This window comes from Phyllopteryx taeniolatus, chromosome 5 (genome assembly GCF_024500385.1).
Source record: "Phyllopteryx taeniolatus isolate TA_2022b chromosome 5, UOR_Ptae_1.2, whole genome shotgun sequence".
NCBI classification, from domain to species: Eukaryota; Metazoa; Chordata; class Actinopteri; order Syngnathiformes; family Syngnathidae; genus Phyllopteryx; species Phyllopteryx taeniolatus.
Genome location: NC_084506.1, coordinates 7,427,440 through 7,446,484, shown reverse-complemented (window position 1 = coordinate 7,446,484; position 19,045 = coordinate 7,427,440). Strand labels below are relative to the sequence as shown.

Here is a 19,045-nt window from a genome sequence, read left to right as displayed (position 1 = left end):
TTTACTAATACTACTATTTAACTAATACTACTATTAGACAGCTTTCTATTTGAAGCAATCTTCTTTCTTCATTCTGGGTCCGACCGACTAACACACATCACATCAAGACAGTTTCAATTGTTTGTCCATTTCCTTTGATTTGTCCCATCCATCCATTCATTTTCTTCCACTATCGTATTCAATGTGACCGGTGAGCTGGAGCCTGTCTCTGCTCACCAACAGACGACACCTTAAATGAATCACTTGTCAATCACAGGGCACAAAATACAAACAACCATTCACACCTATGCTCGGTGAGCGGGAATTGATATCATGCTGGCAGCCGTGTGTACAGTACTATTATGCTATTTGTGACCCACATTCTTCCCATCTGTCGCCAAATTGATGGCCAGACTTCAGAATTATTCTGCTGTGATCTCAAATAAAAGTTGCTTGTCAAGATGGCATAAATTACTCTCCGTGCAAGAGCCCTTCATCATAAATTATATGAAACCAAGTTGTTTTCCCAAGCACAGTCTCTGGGAATAACAAAGGAGTGTTATGATGTTTTTTTGTTTTTTTTTTAAGTCTACCATGGGAAAGCACTCGGTTATCCGTTACGATAATTGCATGTTATTTAGTTGACTATTATTGTATTACAGTTCAAATCTTAAGGGATAGATTTGTGTAGATTTTGACAATGATGGACGGAAAATGAGCTTTGAGCACATATGATTGTATTAGTGCAAACAATGCCAACACCGAAGGGAATGTAATTATTTGGGCTTGACCACTGTGACACGTGTATTCTTAATCAAACATCTAAGAGTCTTTTTAATTACGAGACTGATTCACTGTAGGGAAATGGATATACGACCAGCCCTGTATCCTGGTCATCTGTCTTCGCCCACTTGTGCACTCTCCTGTGGCAAAATTACTCGCGATGACAATGCTCCAGATGCACTTGGGGTGGTGGAAGTGCACAGTGGAGAGTCTTAGAGATTAAGCCTAGCGGCGGGGTCATTAAGGGTTGAGGGAAAGGAGGACATGGGTTGCAGAGCTGATAGCTGTGGCACCGTCAAGAATGTATTGCTTGTCGGGAAGGAAGCGAGAGATGTAATCTCATCATTACGCGCCTCGATGTGCTAACCATTCCACGCCTCCGCCTCCACTTTACCTTAGACCCCTAACTCACTAGCCTGGAGACTAGTTGGCAACCTGGTGGTGACTCGTCTCTGGTGGTTGCGGCGTAGTCTCCTGGAGACTCCTGGAAACTAGCCGGCTCGCCAGGGAGACGCGGGTCTTTTGGGGCCTCCTCTATATGCTCACGATGGAGAAAAACCTTAACATGTGCACATTTCAACCTCTGAAATTTTTAGAACAATTGTGCCGATATTTTATATTTTATGGGCGTTAAAGCGTTTTCCTCATTAGAGGACTGTCCCAGTCCCGGCGGAGCACAAAAAAACGACAGACGAACACATACATAATATATTTTAGATATTTAACTATATATATATATATATATATATGGCGAGCGCGCACACACACACACACACACACTGTATCTAGGCCTATATCAGCGACTTCAGGGTGAATTGGTTGTCTTGTTGTCTCGAGACGTCTTCCAGACATCTTCCGGATGAGAGCCTAAGCCATATTTTGGTCTCCCAAATCCCGGAGTCGCAGCAACTGATCAGTCTTGGCGGTCTCAACGACGTCTCCGCCCGTGAGATAGAGATCTTAGGGATTACAATGTGTGTCAGACTGCTTGCACACACAGTTGAAGACCTAAGAATAAGAAGCACGCTGGAGTGAGAGCTACATAGTGTTTTGTTGTTTTTTGTTTTTTGTTTGTTTTTGTTTTTTTAAACCTGTCCTGTTCAGATGAATGGCCTTGAAGAATGGTGGATGTGTATGCCTTTGTGCTGGAAGCTTTGTTGTGCAACAGGGCGGTTTGAAATACTTTTTAATGTTTTCATTATTCTGATGTTTATTGAAAATGCAGCCTGACAGAAAAGGGTTTTAGGGGACAGACAGAGGGACAGAGTAGAAAAGGGGACTAGGGGTGAAAACCACATCAGAACAATAGTGAGGCAGTCTAGATATTTGGACACAAGTAACATTACAACAGTTATTTGTTGATTGGGGGGTGGGGGGTGGACCACCCGGTGAGGACATGCAACAACTAACCCAAGAGAACCAGATTAAGAGAGGACAGAAAAGGGCAGGACAGGACAGGACAGGATGTGGGAAATGAGCAAGGCAGTGCTACTAACGAGTTGTGCAGTGGGATTCTTTTTTAGTGTCGTAACACCTTGTCCCAGCACAAGTAATTAAGGTCTGTTGTCTTTCTATCGAACTGATTAGTGAATGAACACCTTATCACATGCATGTTAGTCAACTGGTGTACGGAGTTGCTGAGCCGGCACATCGAGGAGCTACTCTTACTGTTCAAAGAAAGTCGAGCCAGGAAAGCCATTGTGGTATTTTGTCTGAATCGTATCATTTGAATCCTGATCCTGATTCTGTTTGCCTTATGGAAGCTGTGATAAAGACTGTCACTCTAGTGTGGATGCTGTAGTTCGCACCGTCCACGATCCAGGAAGTAACCAACAACAAACAAGCAACAACAAAAAATATAGCGCTCTGTGAATTGTTTTGGTTTTTGTTGTTTTTGTCATTTGGGACCTGATTTCTCATCCCAGTAGAGAATGTGAGACACTGTACATACTGTATATGCGCACATTAGCTTTGGATTCCCATGCATTATAAGTATTGTACAGAGTCCTGTATAATTTGAGACAGGCTGTTTGATTTAACTAAACAACCTTTATCTGCATCTATAGTATTCATGATATTTTCTTCATCTGTCTGGTACACGCTTTATGACTTTACAGTCTTTGTCTGTTCTCGTCCCATCTGATAAATTACATTAAGACGTGTCTCAAGCCACATCTTCTATCCACTCTCAACTCCTATTTCTGAGATTAAAAGTTTGATTACATTCGAAAATTCATTCGTTCGATCTGCAATTCACTAAAAACTGTACCAGCATTCATACGAGAGTCTGCTGATTGTATGGTGCCAAAATAAAGAACTTTATCCAAAGCCTATAAGGGCTTTGTGAATGCATTATTCATGCCGGGCTTATTATCCTTTAAAGCAAACACATTCTAATTATGACTGCCTTGTTAATGCTAAAGCAGGCTCTCATAGACGGCTGCTGTTTGTGGTTTGTTTGATCAGATGTCATCTGGTGCCTGAATGAGATTTGAATGTGCTGCACTTCTCTTGGCCAGCTGCTCGTTTTTCGTAGCTTTGATTGACAATTCAAAGTCCACTAGGGCCTTTTTTGTGGGTTTGTTTTTAATGAAGTCCTGTTTTTGAGTTGTTGTTTTTTTTTTTGTATAGGCTGAACCTACAGAATATATGCACATACCATGCACACTTGTGTGCTAATTATCACTCTCTCACTGGATCAAATAGATTGATCGTTATCAGTCTCTTGCTGTTTATTGTTTGGGTACCGGTAATAAGAAAACTAGTTCACAGATTTAGTTGGAACATATTACAAATATTTTCATGTTGTCATGGGCCCAAAGGGGGGGGTACCTCTTTCTTCATTTTCACCAAATGTTTTTGGATTTTTAAATAAATAAAAAATATGTATGGCGTTTAGAAGTAGAAAACATTGCTACAAAGCATGGAAAATTATTATTTGTTTTTCATGCTAGTGACTATTCACCTTTCACAGCACAGACGGCGGATGAATGTCTGGTCGTCCGCGACATATTCGTCTTCACCCGAACAATCAATGCAAATGCATTAACGCATCCATCTCTCAGTTCAGTGTTCGTTTTCTTTGCATCCACTTTCCTTTGCCCCACAGAGCCGCTAAGATACACACCAGCGAACAGTGGTTACGGTCCACATGTGTTATTTGCACTGATCAAAGTGTAATGAACGAGCCTTTGCCCCGTTTCGTCGGCTGCATCACGAGTGACCACACGTACTGTATGTTGACACATGAGCCTGGAGAAGTAGCAAGAGTGCATGTGTATTTATTAAGATTTATTGTTAAAGTGAGGCTGCGGTTCGGGGAGACGTTAGAAATACACAAAGATATTTTGACTGTCGAGTTGAGTGTGGTTTTATTGGAATGAACAGTTTCATAAGGCAACCGAAAGAGTAGTAATGACACTGGTTAATGCGTCTCAGGGGCAGAAATCAGAAGCAGAGAGGTACTTCTTGAAGGCCATCCAGCTGGATCCCACAAAGGGCAACTGTTACATGCATTATGGTAAGTAGTCATTTGTTTACTCAACTTCATTTGGACATATCTTGATCCCAGCTTTATTTCCTCAAGTAACACACACATGCAGTATATTATGCATTAGTATATTTAGGCGGGAAGCCAGCGTGTTAGGAGACAACAACTCAACTGAATTGATTTTCTTTATTGTTTTTTGTTTATTGAGCTATTTCTAATATGTTGGAATCAGCCTCTTGGTAAGCATTGTTCTGAGGCGCTTTATATGCTCAATATTGGCTTTACATATGAAGTGTGGATATCTTTGAGTTATCGACACCTTTGAGATAAATTCTCCATCCACTGAATGCTTCTAGTATTTGGGGAAAACCAAAGTCAACACAGTATGAAATACTCATTCCCCTCTAAATCCTCCTCTAAACAAGGTACGTCTAAGTTCAAAGTAATATATTTTCTCACAGTGCATTTTCTGTATTCTGCAGTTAATTAGTCTGAACAGTTGGGCCCGAGGAATTTTATCATCGTTATCGGTCGGGCTAGGCGATTAAATGATCGCCATTAGAGATGGAGATAAAGTTCCGGTCAATCACCATGATTAGCCGTGTGCGTATTTCTTCCATCAAACATGACAGAAATGTGCTAACTCCAGCCAATCAGAGTCTACGCTTTTCTTCTCCACTTCCATCTGCAAGTTGTGGAAGGCAAAGTGTTTATTTTGGGGTCTTGCATACATGCAAAAACACTCAGTCAAGACGAAACTAATTCACCGTGTTATTTTACATTTGCCTACATTTGTTGTACTGTTGGGTAAACATTTTTAAAGTTTGAATATTTTTCTATGTTCATTTTTTAAAATTGTCTTCAATTTACTAATTACACGTTAGTAAAATGTTGAAATACTCTCAAACTTCAGTTTTCAGTGCAGTTTCTTTCAAACTTGCAGTTGAAAAAAGTTGAAGAATTGTGACAAAAGCGCATCTTTTCTTTGCGATATCGCCCAAGCCCTAGTCATCGTTCCGTTTTGTTCGTATCTAGACTTTTAGCGGGTTAATGTCCTCCCACTGACTCCTGTCAGTTATATTTCTCTCCAGAGTTCCCCTCTGCCTTTCAACAATGCACCTCTGTTCTCCGTTGCGCTCCCAGGTCAGTTTTTGTTGGAAGAATCGCGCCTGCTGGAAGCGGCAGAGATGGCGCAGAAAGCGGCGCACTTCGACAGCGGGGAGTTCGATGTGGTCTTCAGTGCCGCTCACATGCTCAGGTAGGTTTTGGATTGCGCTTCTTTCCATTTGAGGCATCTCTACTGTGTAGTCCATTCGTTAAGTTGAGTTAAGGGAAAGCTGTTTGTGAAAGATGGATGTGTGCCATGTCTGCATGGTTTCTCTCCGGCGAGTACGATAGACTTGACTGCACTTCTGTGGTCGCAGTGAGATTTTCAGCTGTATATTTTCCTCTGCGCTTTCTCACTTTCCCTTGCCACTTCCAAATAAAAGTACATCATCCAGCTGAGGGGCCTGAACAATGAAGTGTTAGGGGGCCACCAGGTCCAGGTTGTTTTTCTGAATGCAAGCCATGAAAAAGAATCTGGCGCTAAATACATCAATGAAAGATCATTTATCAAGAAACCATCTTTTGAATACCTGATGAGGTTCATTTTCAAAGATTTGTTTTTCAGTTTGTAGATGGGACAAGAACACTTGTTTTTTTTGTTTGTTTTTTTAAACATCCCCTTTTAGAAATTGTTTCAAAAGTCTTCAAAATGCTGTTATCCTTTGATAAGTTTTTATCCAGGTGTCTTTTTCACATAGATAACCATGCAGTGTTCACCGCCATCATCTTTCAGCAATAAGAATGTCAACCAAGAGCCTTACACTCCCAATATTTGCTCATATGCTTCATATACAGTACAACCTACGTTGTGTTCTGATAGAATCTTGAATGATGGTGATAAATTGCCGAGGTAGTGCTTCTTAATGAAAGGTCTTGCCAAGAATTGTCAGATTTGTTATGGCCCTTTTTTGACAGAAATGCAATGGCTGATGCCTACTGGGAAACTTGGAAACCTGCAATACACTCATGTCCACCTGTGTTCCAATAAATCTAAATGACCTGACTGTGTTCTCCCACTCTCGAAGATTGTTCTGCTGGTATAAACTTTTTAGTTTCTTGCCATATTTGGCCTTGAGTATGTTTACATGCTGAGATTGTTCGTGCTATGCCTGTGACTTGATGAAATCATTCATTTTTGGTGTCTCGAAAGCCATTAAATCAGGCTAACCCAATAATCTCATTTGCTTTAGTGACATGTAAACATACGTACAGAGAGAGAGACTCGACTTGAAGTAATGCTCACTCAGGCTTTCCTCTTTCCATGTTTGGCCTGATGCCTGACTCTTCCACAGCTCACGCTCTCGATGTGTTTGTGTTGGGTGTCGATGTGGAAAGGCCTCCAGTTGTTAGGGGAAGAGATACTTCTCAAAAGGAGGCCATTTAACGCTTACATCTGCAAATGTCTTTTATTGCACTCCTGGGCGCTTCTGGTCATTTTTCTACAAAACTAATAATTGAATGCTTACTCCTTTAAACGAGTCCTATGAGCTTTTTTCCCTTTCCACCCTCTATATTGACACTAGTTGGTCTTGTCAGTTTTGAACAATAGGCTGTGTAATGCTCAAAAGCCACTCGGGAGTTCTGTACCTTTAATGCTGTGTGTCAAATTATGTGACATGATACAGTAAGCTATTTTATCACAGCCAAGGAAAAAGTAAAAACCAGTATACCCTTGCCATTCACCTCTTAGATGAGTTCCCATCCTAGAGGCCTTATGTTCTCTGTCATGTCAAATTGCAGCATATCTGGACAATTACAAGCATGTCACGATGTTACGTATGCCGGTCTGTGCTTTTTTGGCTTGGTCTCAATCTTCCTGCACAAAATGTCAGAATTGGCTTAAACCCGTAATCGTATGTACTTGTACCCTTACGATTTATATAGCAGTTTAGCTGAATGGTGAATTTTCAAAAAAACAACACACTCAACAGATAGGGATACCATGGTTTTAGTCCAAATGCCAATTAGCTCAGTCAGTAGCATTATCATGCACAAACTAATACTGTTTGCGCTGTGATTTGTACGTCTTAGGGAGATAAACTGCCTGCAAAACAAGATTTGTCAGAATAAGATCACTCATTCAGCAGTTCATTTGTCTCTTTGTAATCTCATATTTTTCCTCAGCTTTAAATAAGGTACTTGCTTGTATGTTTGGCAACCCCTGTCTCATACATTCTTCTGCTCACTACAGCTTGGCAGCCTTAGCGCCTTCAGTCATGTTTTGGTAGCATTCCAGTCAACATCTGCCAAACTTAGCGATGGGTTGAACAAGAAATCCTCTTTTTTTTTTTTTTTTTTTTTTTAATAAATAAATAAATAATATGTCTTCTAAATAATGGCAAACAAACATATGGTTGTTGTTAGAAGTAAAATCAAGCCATTTATAACAATCCAGCATATCTCCCTGCCTGTGTCTGAATTGCTCTTGAGTTAACATGCTTTTGGAGGTAAAACAAAAAGTCTTATTACTTTGTAATGGTAAAGCAACATTAGTGGACCTTATTTTAAATCGACAGTGTGCTATTATTGTTTATATGCACTATGAAATTCTAATAATATATAATATAAAATCAATGAATGGATCATTGCCATTTTCATTTTGGACAATAATAAGCTTCCCATCTTTGCGGGAAGAGTTTTGTGAAGGCCCTTTTTTGTTCTAGTACGACTGTGCCTCAGTGCACACAGGAATGGATGCTCGGATAAGTTTGATGTGGGAGAACTTGGGAGCCCTGACCTACACTCAATCTGACCAGTGACCTTCTGGCAGAATGAACAAACATTTCTTGGTTTTCCACTACATGCGGACGTAATGGCCAAATGTCGCAATACCTCAGTCGAAATAGTTTTTTAATTGCCTTCTTTCACTTCACCGTAATTAGACTCATGCCATTAGTTTCTTTTTTTTTTCAGAAGAAAACCAAACATGCATCACTGTTTATTGTCAATGGAACCCTAGTGATTTTTGAATGCCCTTTTACCTGGAATTTTAAATAGCAAGTGAGCTTATAATTGACCACAACAGCCAACATGAAAGCTTGCCTCCTTTGATCACCCGGAAAGAAGGGGCTCCACCAGCAGCCACGAACGCCTCGCTGTCCTTGACTTGGTTTAAAAAAAAAAAAAAAAAAAAACGAAAAGAAAAGAAAAAGCTAAATGTTATCGTCCCCTGATCCACTACTACACTACTACACTACTACTACTACTACATGGAGTCAGCCTCATGTTGCGCTGAGTCCTGAACTCAAGATTCAATTAGCAAAAAAAAAAAAAAGTGCTTGCACTGTATTACTCAAATGAGATGTAATCAAGGCAAAGATCCAACCATATACAAAGATGCTATCGAATGAGAAACATTGAGGCACATGGATCAGCTTATTCTCGTGCCTCCTGTCGTCCCCTCCATTATTTTCTTCGTGACCACCGTGCAGCCGTAAACACGGCAGGTTGAAGGCCTCCTCTGAGTATGTGGGTAATAAAGATGAGTAATAACTGCTTCTTTCTCTTTTGCCTTTTTAGACAAGCCAGCCTGACTGTAGCAGCTGAGAAGTATTACGGACAAGCAGCAAACCTGAGACCAAACGTGAGTGCAGACTATGGGCTAATCATTATCATTACCGTTGCAGCTGGTAGATGGTGGGTTATCACAGACTGCGTGGCTTTTCAGTAATCTCGCCCATATTACTGTCCAATGTGCCTTCATGTTCAGTGACTCTCTTAGAAATGAGGGATTTTGCTAAGACTGGAGGTTTGTTGGTCCATCATCTTCAAAGGTAGCGGCACATGGCCATGACAAGCACTAATGATACAAACTCCTTGACATCTTCACGTTAAATTCAACATGGCCATTCTTTGGGAGCTTTAAAACGGAACGTTTCGGTATTAGTCGCTCTACAGTGAGAGGAAAACATGATTGGAATAAACCATTCCAGGATTACTGATGATAAAATACAATGTTATCTCAACAAAAGTAGTCCGAAAGTGTAACGACAACAGTGATAATAATGACAAAGCTTAATAACACACGTCGCAAGAGATTTTAAAATGGCTGCCTGAAGACTTTGTTGGTCCCAAAATTGGACATCCGGAGAAAAGACATCTGGTTTGGGCAAATGTAGCATTAGTAATGCACTATAATGAAATGTTAAAGGGTAACATTTTGTTTGTGGTGTCTTACTTTACAACATTAATGCAAAACAAGTACCTAATTAATCTTACTTTTGTAACATGTTTCTTCCAACATTACTGTATATTAATTTTGCAATTGAATCACTTTAAAAATTAGCTGACTTCATTTGCCACAGGTTCAGGTTGGGGACTCGCCCACTTGCGCCAATGCAAAATTACTGTGCCCGTCTTCTTTAACCTTCAGCGTGTCTTGACCTATGGCATGTACCTTGTGCATCTTGGTCAGTTGTTTGAGGAATTACTCCAAGGGCACTGATGTTTTGTAATAAGAGCATATGTCTCCACTGTTTGAGTGGAAATGTCTCTCCATTTAATGGATTTTTCCCCCAAAGGCTTACCATTCCCTCTAGTTAAGCAAGTTAAGTCATTTTGGAAGCTGACTTTGCATGGCTCTTTATCTTCCCTTTGAAAGTGTCCTATCGCATCATTTATCTTAATATCTACTTGCTCTATTTGAGCCAATGATTCTCCGACTGAATTTCACACTCGGTCTTTAGATGAGCACATGCTGCTCTACGGAGCAGGCTAATGTGCTGCACATCTGGCTCTGCCTCTGCTGCTATATGACAGAGGATTGGAAGGCGGCGAGGTTGCAGAGCTGCAGGAAATGAGGAATAAATGAAGGCTTTGGACGAGGGACATTTGCAGAGTGCCGCATGTGCTGCCACAGGGCAAGGGGAAAATGCAGGAGTATGGCTATAAATCAGAGACGTCTGTACTGTATGAATGAAGCAGAGCGAAGACGCGTTTTGGCTGAGCTTTTACCGGTGAGTTGAGGAGGAGGAAATTTAAGTCAGGACTTAATAGGCTCTGCAAGGATTTATTTTGATTTTTTTTTTTTTTTTTTTTGAAAATCCGATGGTTTTTTTCCCCCTCCTTACTGCTTCATATGTTACTGAATTCATCATTTTCTTGGCACCAACAACAACGAAAAAAAATACGTTTTTGACAGCATCATGATAAAATAATGATGGTTGGCGGAATTATGGAACTTTTTTTTATTTTGTTGTACACGACATGATAGGGTTTTAAAAGACCATGATAATCAAAAACACATTAATCCTATAGCGAAAAAAATAGGAATTATATACCAAAAAAAAAAAACAAATATTCAAAATTTTAAAAAACTCATTCATTCGTGGTTCCCCAGATCATTCCTGAGATGTTTATTTTTTTTTACTATTTACTGTCCTTTTCAGCTCCTTGTTCATGCAGAATGGTGGATCTGTATGCCTTTTATGCTGGAAAAATGTTGCTGTGTTTTTTTTTTGTTCTGTTTTTTGGCTTTTTTTTGGGAGGGGGGGCTTTTTTGTTGTTGTTATTATTATTATTGTGACGTTTATTGAAAATGCAGCCAGACACAAAAGGATGTGAGGGGACAGACAGAGGGACAGAACAGACAAGGGGAATGGGGATACAAACAACAGCAGAACAATAGTTGAACAATCTACATATATGACAATGAAACAATAGGACAGGTAGGGCAGGACAGGGGGTAATGAGCGAGGTAGTGGTACTGATGTGTGGTGGAGTACTTCCAGTATATCGGTGGTTCTTAACCTTGTTGGAGGTACGGAGCCCCGCCAGTTTCGTCTGGAGTTCACTGAATCCTTCCTAATTTGAAAAATAAAATGTCGTTTATTTCAAACTCAAAACAGGTGAAGGTGAATTTTGCCGTTGCCATTCCCCTTGGTAAGTGCCACTCTCATGGTCAGAGGGACGGACTTCGTTGTGAAAATTCTCAACAAAATCTGTTCCTTTTCTTTGTTATTTCTACAATCCTCGAAAAAGGTTTGTAGGTAAAGTAAATGTTTTTGGGCTCTTTTTTTTTATTATTGTACGCGCTGTTTTACATCTTAATAGAAGTTAAATTCAATGGATTGGTTCACCTTACGCCTATGAAAGGTTTCACGTAGGGCTGGACAATGAATTATTTGTTTGCTTGATTCAAATTTATGTCAGAAAGACTTTTTTTTTAAATAAACATTTTGAGTGGCTTCCGTAGTTCAAAGCGCATCGCCACTGATGAGCAACATGGCTGCAAACAGAGAGGAGCAAGTTTACAAGAGCAGAGTCAAGAGTCAGTCTTGCCAACTTAGTGGTGTTGGTGACTTCATATTTAGTGACTTTCCGAACCTTGTGTTAACTATTTTTCCCAAAGAAAAAGTCAGAGTCAATTACGATGAACATTGCCAAAGACATGATGCCAATTTATATGCAGAAAAAGCAATGATTTATTGGCATGTTGGATACTTTTGACCTGAAGCATGGGCTTCCAAGGCGCAAAGCTGTACAGCTAGCTGCACATGAGAAAAGACTGCTTGACCGAGCTGGAGGTCAACAACAGCTGAGCCGTGCAGTTTAATGGCTCATTTTATGATGTTAAGTTGTTGAACGTTTAAAATGTTCATTTATTAGATTCTGGTTTGCATACGTTTTGACAAAAGGGACATCTTCCCAAGAGGAAGCATGTATTTTCCTGTACTTCAAAAAATAAATATGAAATCAAAAAACTGATGTATTTTTAGAACAAATCTGAGCTCTTTTATCTGCTGTTTTTATTTGTATCCTAGTTCCACCATTTACAGTGCATGTCAGAGCACAACCCAAGCAACGAAGTCAAGGGAATTATAGGTAGACCTCAGAGTCAAAATTGTGGGAAGTCACAGATCGGGACAAGAGTACAACAATTCTGCAGCATGAAAAGTCCCGACGAGCACAGCGGTCTCCATCGCGCACCTGCAGGTTTTTTGCTGATGTTGTTTTCCTTGACCAATAACTGATACAAGATCAGAATTTCATCCGCCAGTGGTGCACCGCTGCCTCCCACTGCTCCTCAGGGGTTTATTGGGAGGAACCCATGCACCGCTGCTCTTCACCTGGCCAAAACTATTGCTACAGACAGATCTTTGATGCAAAGCTATTCCAGTGAACTGTGGGCCTCAGCCCGGGACAAAAGTTCACATTTCAACAGAACAATGACACCAAGAACACTGTCGAGATAACAAAGTAGCGCCTTGGGGACAACGCTGGATCTCTGGGAATGTCCTTGAATGGCCCAGACTTGAACGAACGCATTGTAACGTCTCTGCAGAGATCTGAAAATGGCTGCACCATCCTCCCTGATGGAGCTCCAGTGATTTATATAGAACAATGGCAGGAACTGCCTAGGAATAGATGTGCCACCAGAGAAGTGTGTACAGAAACGGGACATATTGTAGGTTGTAGAAAGTGTCTTACAAGTGCCATTTTTGTAAATACATTTTCAAGTGCCGTTAGTAGAATATACAGTAATTGCATTGGCGCTGTGACCAAACAGTCCGACAGGCTTTTGTCGAAAAGGCAAGAAATTCATTGAAATATAGTCTGACTTTGCAACACATATTTATCTAACATCACCACGCAGACTTGAATCATATAATCTCCTCTGTGGTTGTCTTTTAGTATCCTGCAGCCTTGATGAACTTGGGAGCCATCCTACACCTCAATGGGAAACTTCAAGAAGCTGAAGCTAATTACCTCCGAGCACTGCGCCTCAAACCAGATGACACCATCACCCAGTCCAACTTGCGTAAGTTGTGGAACATCATGGAGAAACAAGGCCTGAAGACCACGAGCCCTTAAACTCCTGTTGCCTGCCTCCTTGGCACACGGATGACACTCGAGTTGCTCATCTTGTTGACATGGACGAGACTCAGGGAGGACATTTGCAAATACAGAGAGGTCTTGATGGTGGCCTCGCACCCTCGTCACGGCTCCTGCGTATACCTTAACTTTTGACAGAAACATTGTCAGAAGTTTGGTTGTCATTGTAGCTCTTTTTTTTTTTCTAACTACAGCACTTGAAATGAAGGTGGTAATGTGGTACCATCCTTTAACATCGGGAAGGAATTTGAAGAAATGAGATGGCGTTCTCTATCACCTTTTAATGAATAAAATATTTCATCCGTCAGTACACGGAGACAATCGGGATGCTAATAAAGAATGCTACCCAAAACGTCAATAAAGAATAGTTGAGGTGAAACTTCAAAACAAACATCATAGTATGAAGAAATATGGACGGTGGAATGTTTTAGACTTGAAAAGGGAATTATTTATTCGCTGTTGCAGCACAATAAAAGCCTCGAAGAGTTAAATGTAGTATATTTGTTGCCAATTACAGTTTATAGATTAGGCGTGAAAATGTAAAAGGGAGAAGGACCCAGGACCTGTGTGATATTTATTATGCCTTCTGATAAAATCATTGAGACTTTTTTTTTTTTTTTTTTTTTTTTTTAGCAGTCGAAAACATTTCTAAACTTCTACAGAAATGAAGTCTTCATGCAACAAGTAGGGAGCTATAAATGGAAAAAATGAATTACCTTCCCATGGAAGTTGTAAACAACTTAAGGACTGGTATGAGAGTCCGGGTGACACCACCTCCCATACATGTCAGAAGCTTTTATTTAATACATCAGTAAGTGAAGGAGTTGTTCTAACCAAATGCAAAAGCTATCTTTAGCGATGCTGACCTTTTTTTAACATCATAGGATGCAAAGACTGAAGAGTCTTCATCCGTGTGTTTGTCATGGACTAAACGAATTTGTTGTGTTTGTATAAAATGAATCCTAATATATACCCGAATTGTGTATTTTAAACAGAAACTCTTACAGGGAAAAAGTAGTCTGGAAAAGAGAGAGAGATTTGTTGGATTACTTCACTGTGTTTGTTTTTTTTCACCTCATCTTGTCACGTTTTTGTTCTCAGTCTTTACGTGTCAATGTTGTACATTTTTCCTAAATCATGTCCGCCTGTTGTCAGCATAAATTGAGTCAAAACGCACCTTCTGTGAATGATGACTGGTACAGAATTGGTGGTAACGTTTGCGAGTCGCTTATCATTAAATATCTGTTTCAAACGTCTTAAGACTAAAATCCCACTTTTTGTTTCCACACTTCAAGGCTGCAAAAAAAAAAAAAAAAAAACCTTGCTCACTGAACACGCCAATCAGAATGAGACAAGGTAACGGACAACAATAATAGAGGAGAACGGGTGATAATTGTATTCTCGTCAGAAGACACATTTCATTCCGTCTCGAACCTAACCCTTAAGTTATTGGTGTTGTGTTACTATAGCAACAGAACCAGCTGGCACTGTGTTGTACATGCGTAATGAAGAAAATGTTACGTTTTCAGACCGGCATTAAGACTCTTAAGTCTATTTGAAGTTAAAATTATGAGCTAAACGGAGCAGTTTTGAATGTGTTTTTTTCTGAACTTTGTCATGTCATGTTTGGTGATTTTTCACAAGTGTAAATGTAAGCTGTTTCCAATCACCTTCCTTCCCAGCCTCACACACTCTGTAGTCACAACATGTGTTTAATTGTTATTGTACAGTGTTTTTGAGCAAAGTGCTAATTGCTTGAGTCAATTTTCCCACTCTGTGTCACAGCTCAGGGATCTCAAGCGGTGCATTGTTGCAGAAAAAAAAGTCTACACAGAGCTAAATTATAGATTTATTTTTGAAAGTTGTCGTATTTGTATATATTATTGAGATTTGTAACATTTTTGCCCTTTTTAAAAAAAAAAAAAAAAAAAAACAGTGTCAGAATAGAACATTTCCCTGATGTTGCTTTTTTTTTGGCCTAATAAATTTATGCTGTCATGCATTTGATTTGATTGTTTGTTTTGTCCAACCTGAACCAAGTCTTTATGTATTTAGGTGACATTTCAATCCCACTTTCTTGTATTTTTCTGTCAAAATTAATTGGGTCGTCTTGCAAGCTGTGGAACATATTTAACACAGCATTTACGTCTGCCTCCACTGCAGATTTGTTGAAGCATGTCATAAAAATAACAGTAACGGAGCTCCTCTGCTTTGATCAGAGAGCATCAAAGAAGACGTAAACATTTCCATATGTGGAGGGTATCGAGCATGCCCACATATGGTATACAGTGTATTCCAGGTACAACCTTGTGGCGCTGCATGTTCTTCCTGTAGTAGAATACACAGAAGCTGCTCAAGCTGTCCAGTGGTGCTTACATTCTGCATTAAAGAAATGTGTGTTCACTTTCAGCTTGACATTTCCCAGTAGAAATGTACAAGCAGGTGACGAATGAGTCCAGATGCATAAATAATGCAAACGCTTCCCTGGCCAACAGAGGAAAGTTTAGATGAAAAATAATGAGGAATGAATGATGGTGATCTTTGTTCTTATGGTGACACCAATAGACGGCTTTTGGTTTGGTGGGCATTGAGGACAGATTCACACCCACCATCATCACAACACCAAATGAAGGATTACATTTTTGAACGATATGATCAGTACTTCCACTAAACCGTTCCAGACATGTAAGGAATTAATTCCGAAGCAGATTGGTGATGGCCTAACGGTTTACATGTACCAAAAAAATCTTATTGTATTGCCATAAATAGTGGCCTTCCTTCTAATAAATACCCCAAATTTCTCCAAAGGAACAACAAACCAAATCCTGTTTGCTGCGACATTAGGTTAGTATTAGTTACACTGCCAGCACTCACGGTGCTAATTAGTTTGGTTTCTTTTCTCTGTGGTTTTTTGGACACAAACATATTCCCCCCTCAAGTGCCTCACTACTTATTCCAACAGATGTCACCAATTGACGTTTGCGATAGCATGCTTTGAATTAAAGTGATTCTGATAAATCAAGGCTAAATACTCATTGACAACATCCCGTCAACAGAAATCCTTCATGTTTGACCATCTAAAGAAGTGGTGATACACAAATGTCTTGAAAAATGAAGTGTATGGACACTTAAAAAGTACTTTGTCTTTAAAAAGAATGACATTAACAGTGCTTTCAAAGAGTTATTGAAGCTACGCTGCAGTCAAAGTTCAACCAAATGTTAAAACTCGGGGCTTTTTCAGAGCTGCCAAGTGTTATCAGGTAGATATTATTTGGTATTTTATGATGGACTATCACTATGACGATGTGGGATGCTGAGAAGTATTTAGCCAATGTTATTGCTTGATAGAAGAAGCATTACATGGAGCTTCTTGCTCCACCTTATTGTTTTTTGGTTTTTTTTGGTTTGTTTGTTTTGTTTTGTTTTACATCCAGAACGGGAATTGTATTTTGCTGATATAAGATGGCGAATTGTAAATTTGACTTGTGGGGCACTTGTGGAATTTCATAAATTGAGAATTTAAAAAAAAAAAAAAAAAAAAAGTACAGAAACCCAAGTGTAGTGAAGTGCTTGTCCATGAGAGCATGACAATGTGGTGAGGTTTTCATTTCAAACTTTATTTTATTCACTTGCACGTGCAGTTATAATGTTCTTCCTTCCGTTTTTTATGAATGTGCTCTGAAATTCACGACTCACGTTGGCTATGTGTTCTTCCTATGGGTTTTTCTCTCGTATTGCCACATTTCAAAAGCATACATTTTAGGTTATTTAAGGACTCAAAATTGCCCATCAGTGTGAACGTGCGTGTGAACAGTTGTTTGTCTATACTGTATAACAATAACAAGTGCCAACATTGCAGACAAACAAATACTGATCAAGTGATCGAAAACTATAGTGCCTCACTAGCCAACACACACTTTCAACTACGACTTCATATAAGTTGGTGGATCTGCTTGTTACATGGAATAATTCATTAGGATTATATGGTGGTGAGCATTTTATTATTTCACTATGTGGCTATTCGCCCTCACCCCAAAGTCCCATACAGACGACATCAAACGCACAGTAGTCAACAGCAGCTCAAATACCTTAGCTTTGGATGGGAATCATGTTGTTTGTTTGTTTTTATGAACATAAAACAAATGAGAATAAAATGGTTTGTGTTTTTTGCCAGCCCGCCTTTGTGTGGATATGCAAACCCCAGACTTTCCACCTGGGCGCACTTCTGGGTTCCACTTGTAATATTTCCATTGTGATATCACAAAGCTTGACCACAATGTATTCCGGCCAAGGAAATTTACAGAAGAATAAAACATTTTTTGCCACGACTTGGTGAACACAAAGGAAATCAACATTTTGTGCAAGTAGAGAGTATCTTTGTAGATACTTCAATTTGTTACGGCCCCAGCAAATTGTTGAAATAGGACCTTTACCTTATCTCACACTTTATCTTCTTGTCCACCGACACTGGCTACCACAGTGTGGAGGAGTCTGATCTTCCATGGGGATCTGCAAAGTTCATCCAAAGTAGGAGTCTGGCACAGCCAAGGTCCACAGATCTCCCGGAATGGCCACACCTGATGATTTATAGAACACTATTACCAACACAAACCTCGAGGCTTTTTTTTTTGTTGCAGCCGGGCCAGTACATAACACCATGTCAGGACTGATTACTAGTTCTAGAGACAGAGAAGGAGATGTGAACATTCAGAAGGATGCTGTCAAAACAACAAGCGCTTCTCCAGGCAGCTGGCGTTCCATTCAGGACCTCAAATGCCATCGCACGCACGTTAAAGGAAAAACACAAGTATGGAACAATATGTTTGACTGGGTCGAACACGATCCGCAGAAGGTTGAGATCCCCTTGAGGGAGACTTGACGATCCTCATTGTGATGGGAAGAAATTACTCATCTGACCTGTGAGAGGTCATTTCAGGTGATTTAACACACACTGACAGCAACAGTGGAGATCCAGCAGAAGTTCGCGTGAGCAGCTTCCCTTCATGGTACGCAATGATAAATCAACTTTAGCTTATGTACTTAAAGTTAATGTATGCTGTCCTAGCAAATGCTTGAATAAATCATACAACTTCCATCCATGCATCCATTTTCTGAGCCGCTTATCCACACAAGTGTCGCGGGCGTGCTGGAGCCTATCCCAGCTATCTTCGGGCGGGAGGCGGGGTACATCCTGAACTGGTCGCCAGCCAATCGCAGGGCACATATAAACAAACGACCATTCAAACTCACATTCAGACCTACGGGCAATTTAGAGTCTTCAGTTAACCTACCACGCATGTTGTTGGGATGTGGGAGGAAACCGGAGTGCCCGGAGAAAACCCACGCAGGCACGGGGAGAACATGCAAACGGCACACAGGCGGGGCCGGGATTTGAACCCCGGTCATCAGAACTGTGAGGCAGATGTGCTAACCAGTCGACCACCGTGCCGCCTCACACAATTTAATTGGTTAATTCTATATTGGTTTAATCTTGTGCTTGTTCAAAATAACTTTGTTTTACTTATAGTAAAGTACAGTGGAACGTCAGAGTGCAAAAACAATCCAATCTGTTTGGATTTTGAAACACGCTTTTATCATATAACATAGTGGAAGTTGAATTGATCTGTACTATTGTCAAGGGTAGCACAGTGATATCGTGGTTAACATGTCTGCCTCACAGTTCTGGGTTTGAATTTCGAACTTTGGCTCTGGCCTTCCAGTATGGAGTTTCCCCAATGAAGATATGGCTAATCATACAAGCGCTATAGGGAATGGATGGATGAATGTTTCAGCATCAAACTTTACTAAATGAAGTCGTAACAGTGCATACAGTAGAAAAACTTGAAAAACAAA

At 40.1% G+C, this 19,045-nt stretch overlaps 1 protein-coding gene across 1 annotated transcript in view; it reads left to right on the top strand.

The window, feature by feature from the left end:
- tmtc2b (transmembrane O-mannosyltransferase targeting cadherins 2b) overlaps positions 1 to 15,194 on the top strand; it is a 90,571-nt gene extending 75,377 nt beyond the window's left edge. The window contains exons 9-12 of the mRNA XM_061772889.1: positions 4,201 to 4,282; positions 5,396 to 5,510; positions 8,879 to 8,942; positions 12,992 to 15,194. Of these exons, the coding sequence (XP_061628873.1) occupies positions 4,201 to 4,282; positions 5,396 to 5,510; positions 8,879 to 8,942; positions 12,992 to 13,171 (441 nt within the window). The 3' untranslated portion in view covers positions 13,172 to 15,194. The remainder of the gene's footprint in view (positions 1 to 4,200; positions 4,283 to 5,395; positions 5,511 to 8,878; positions 8,943 to 12,991) is intronic.
- The last annotated feature ends 3,851 nt before the right edge of the window (positions 15,195 to 19,045 follow it).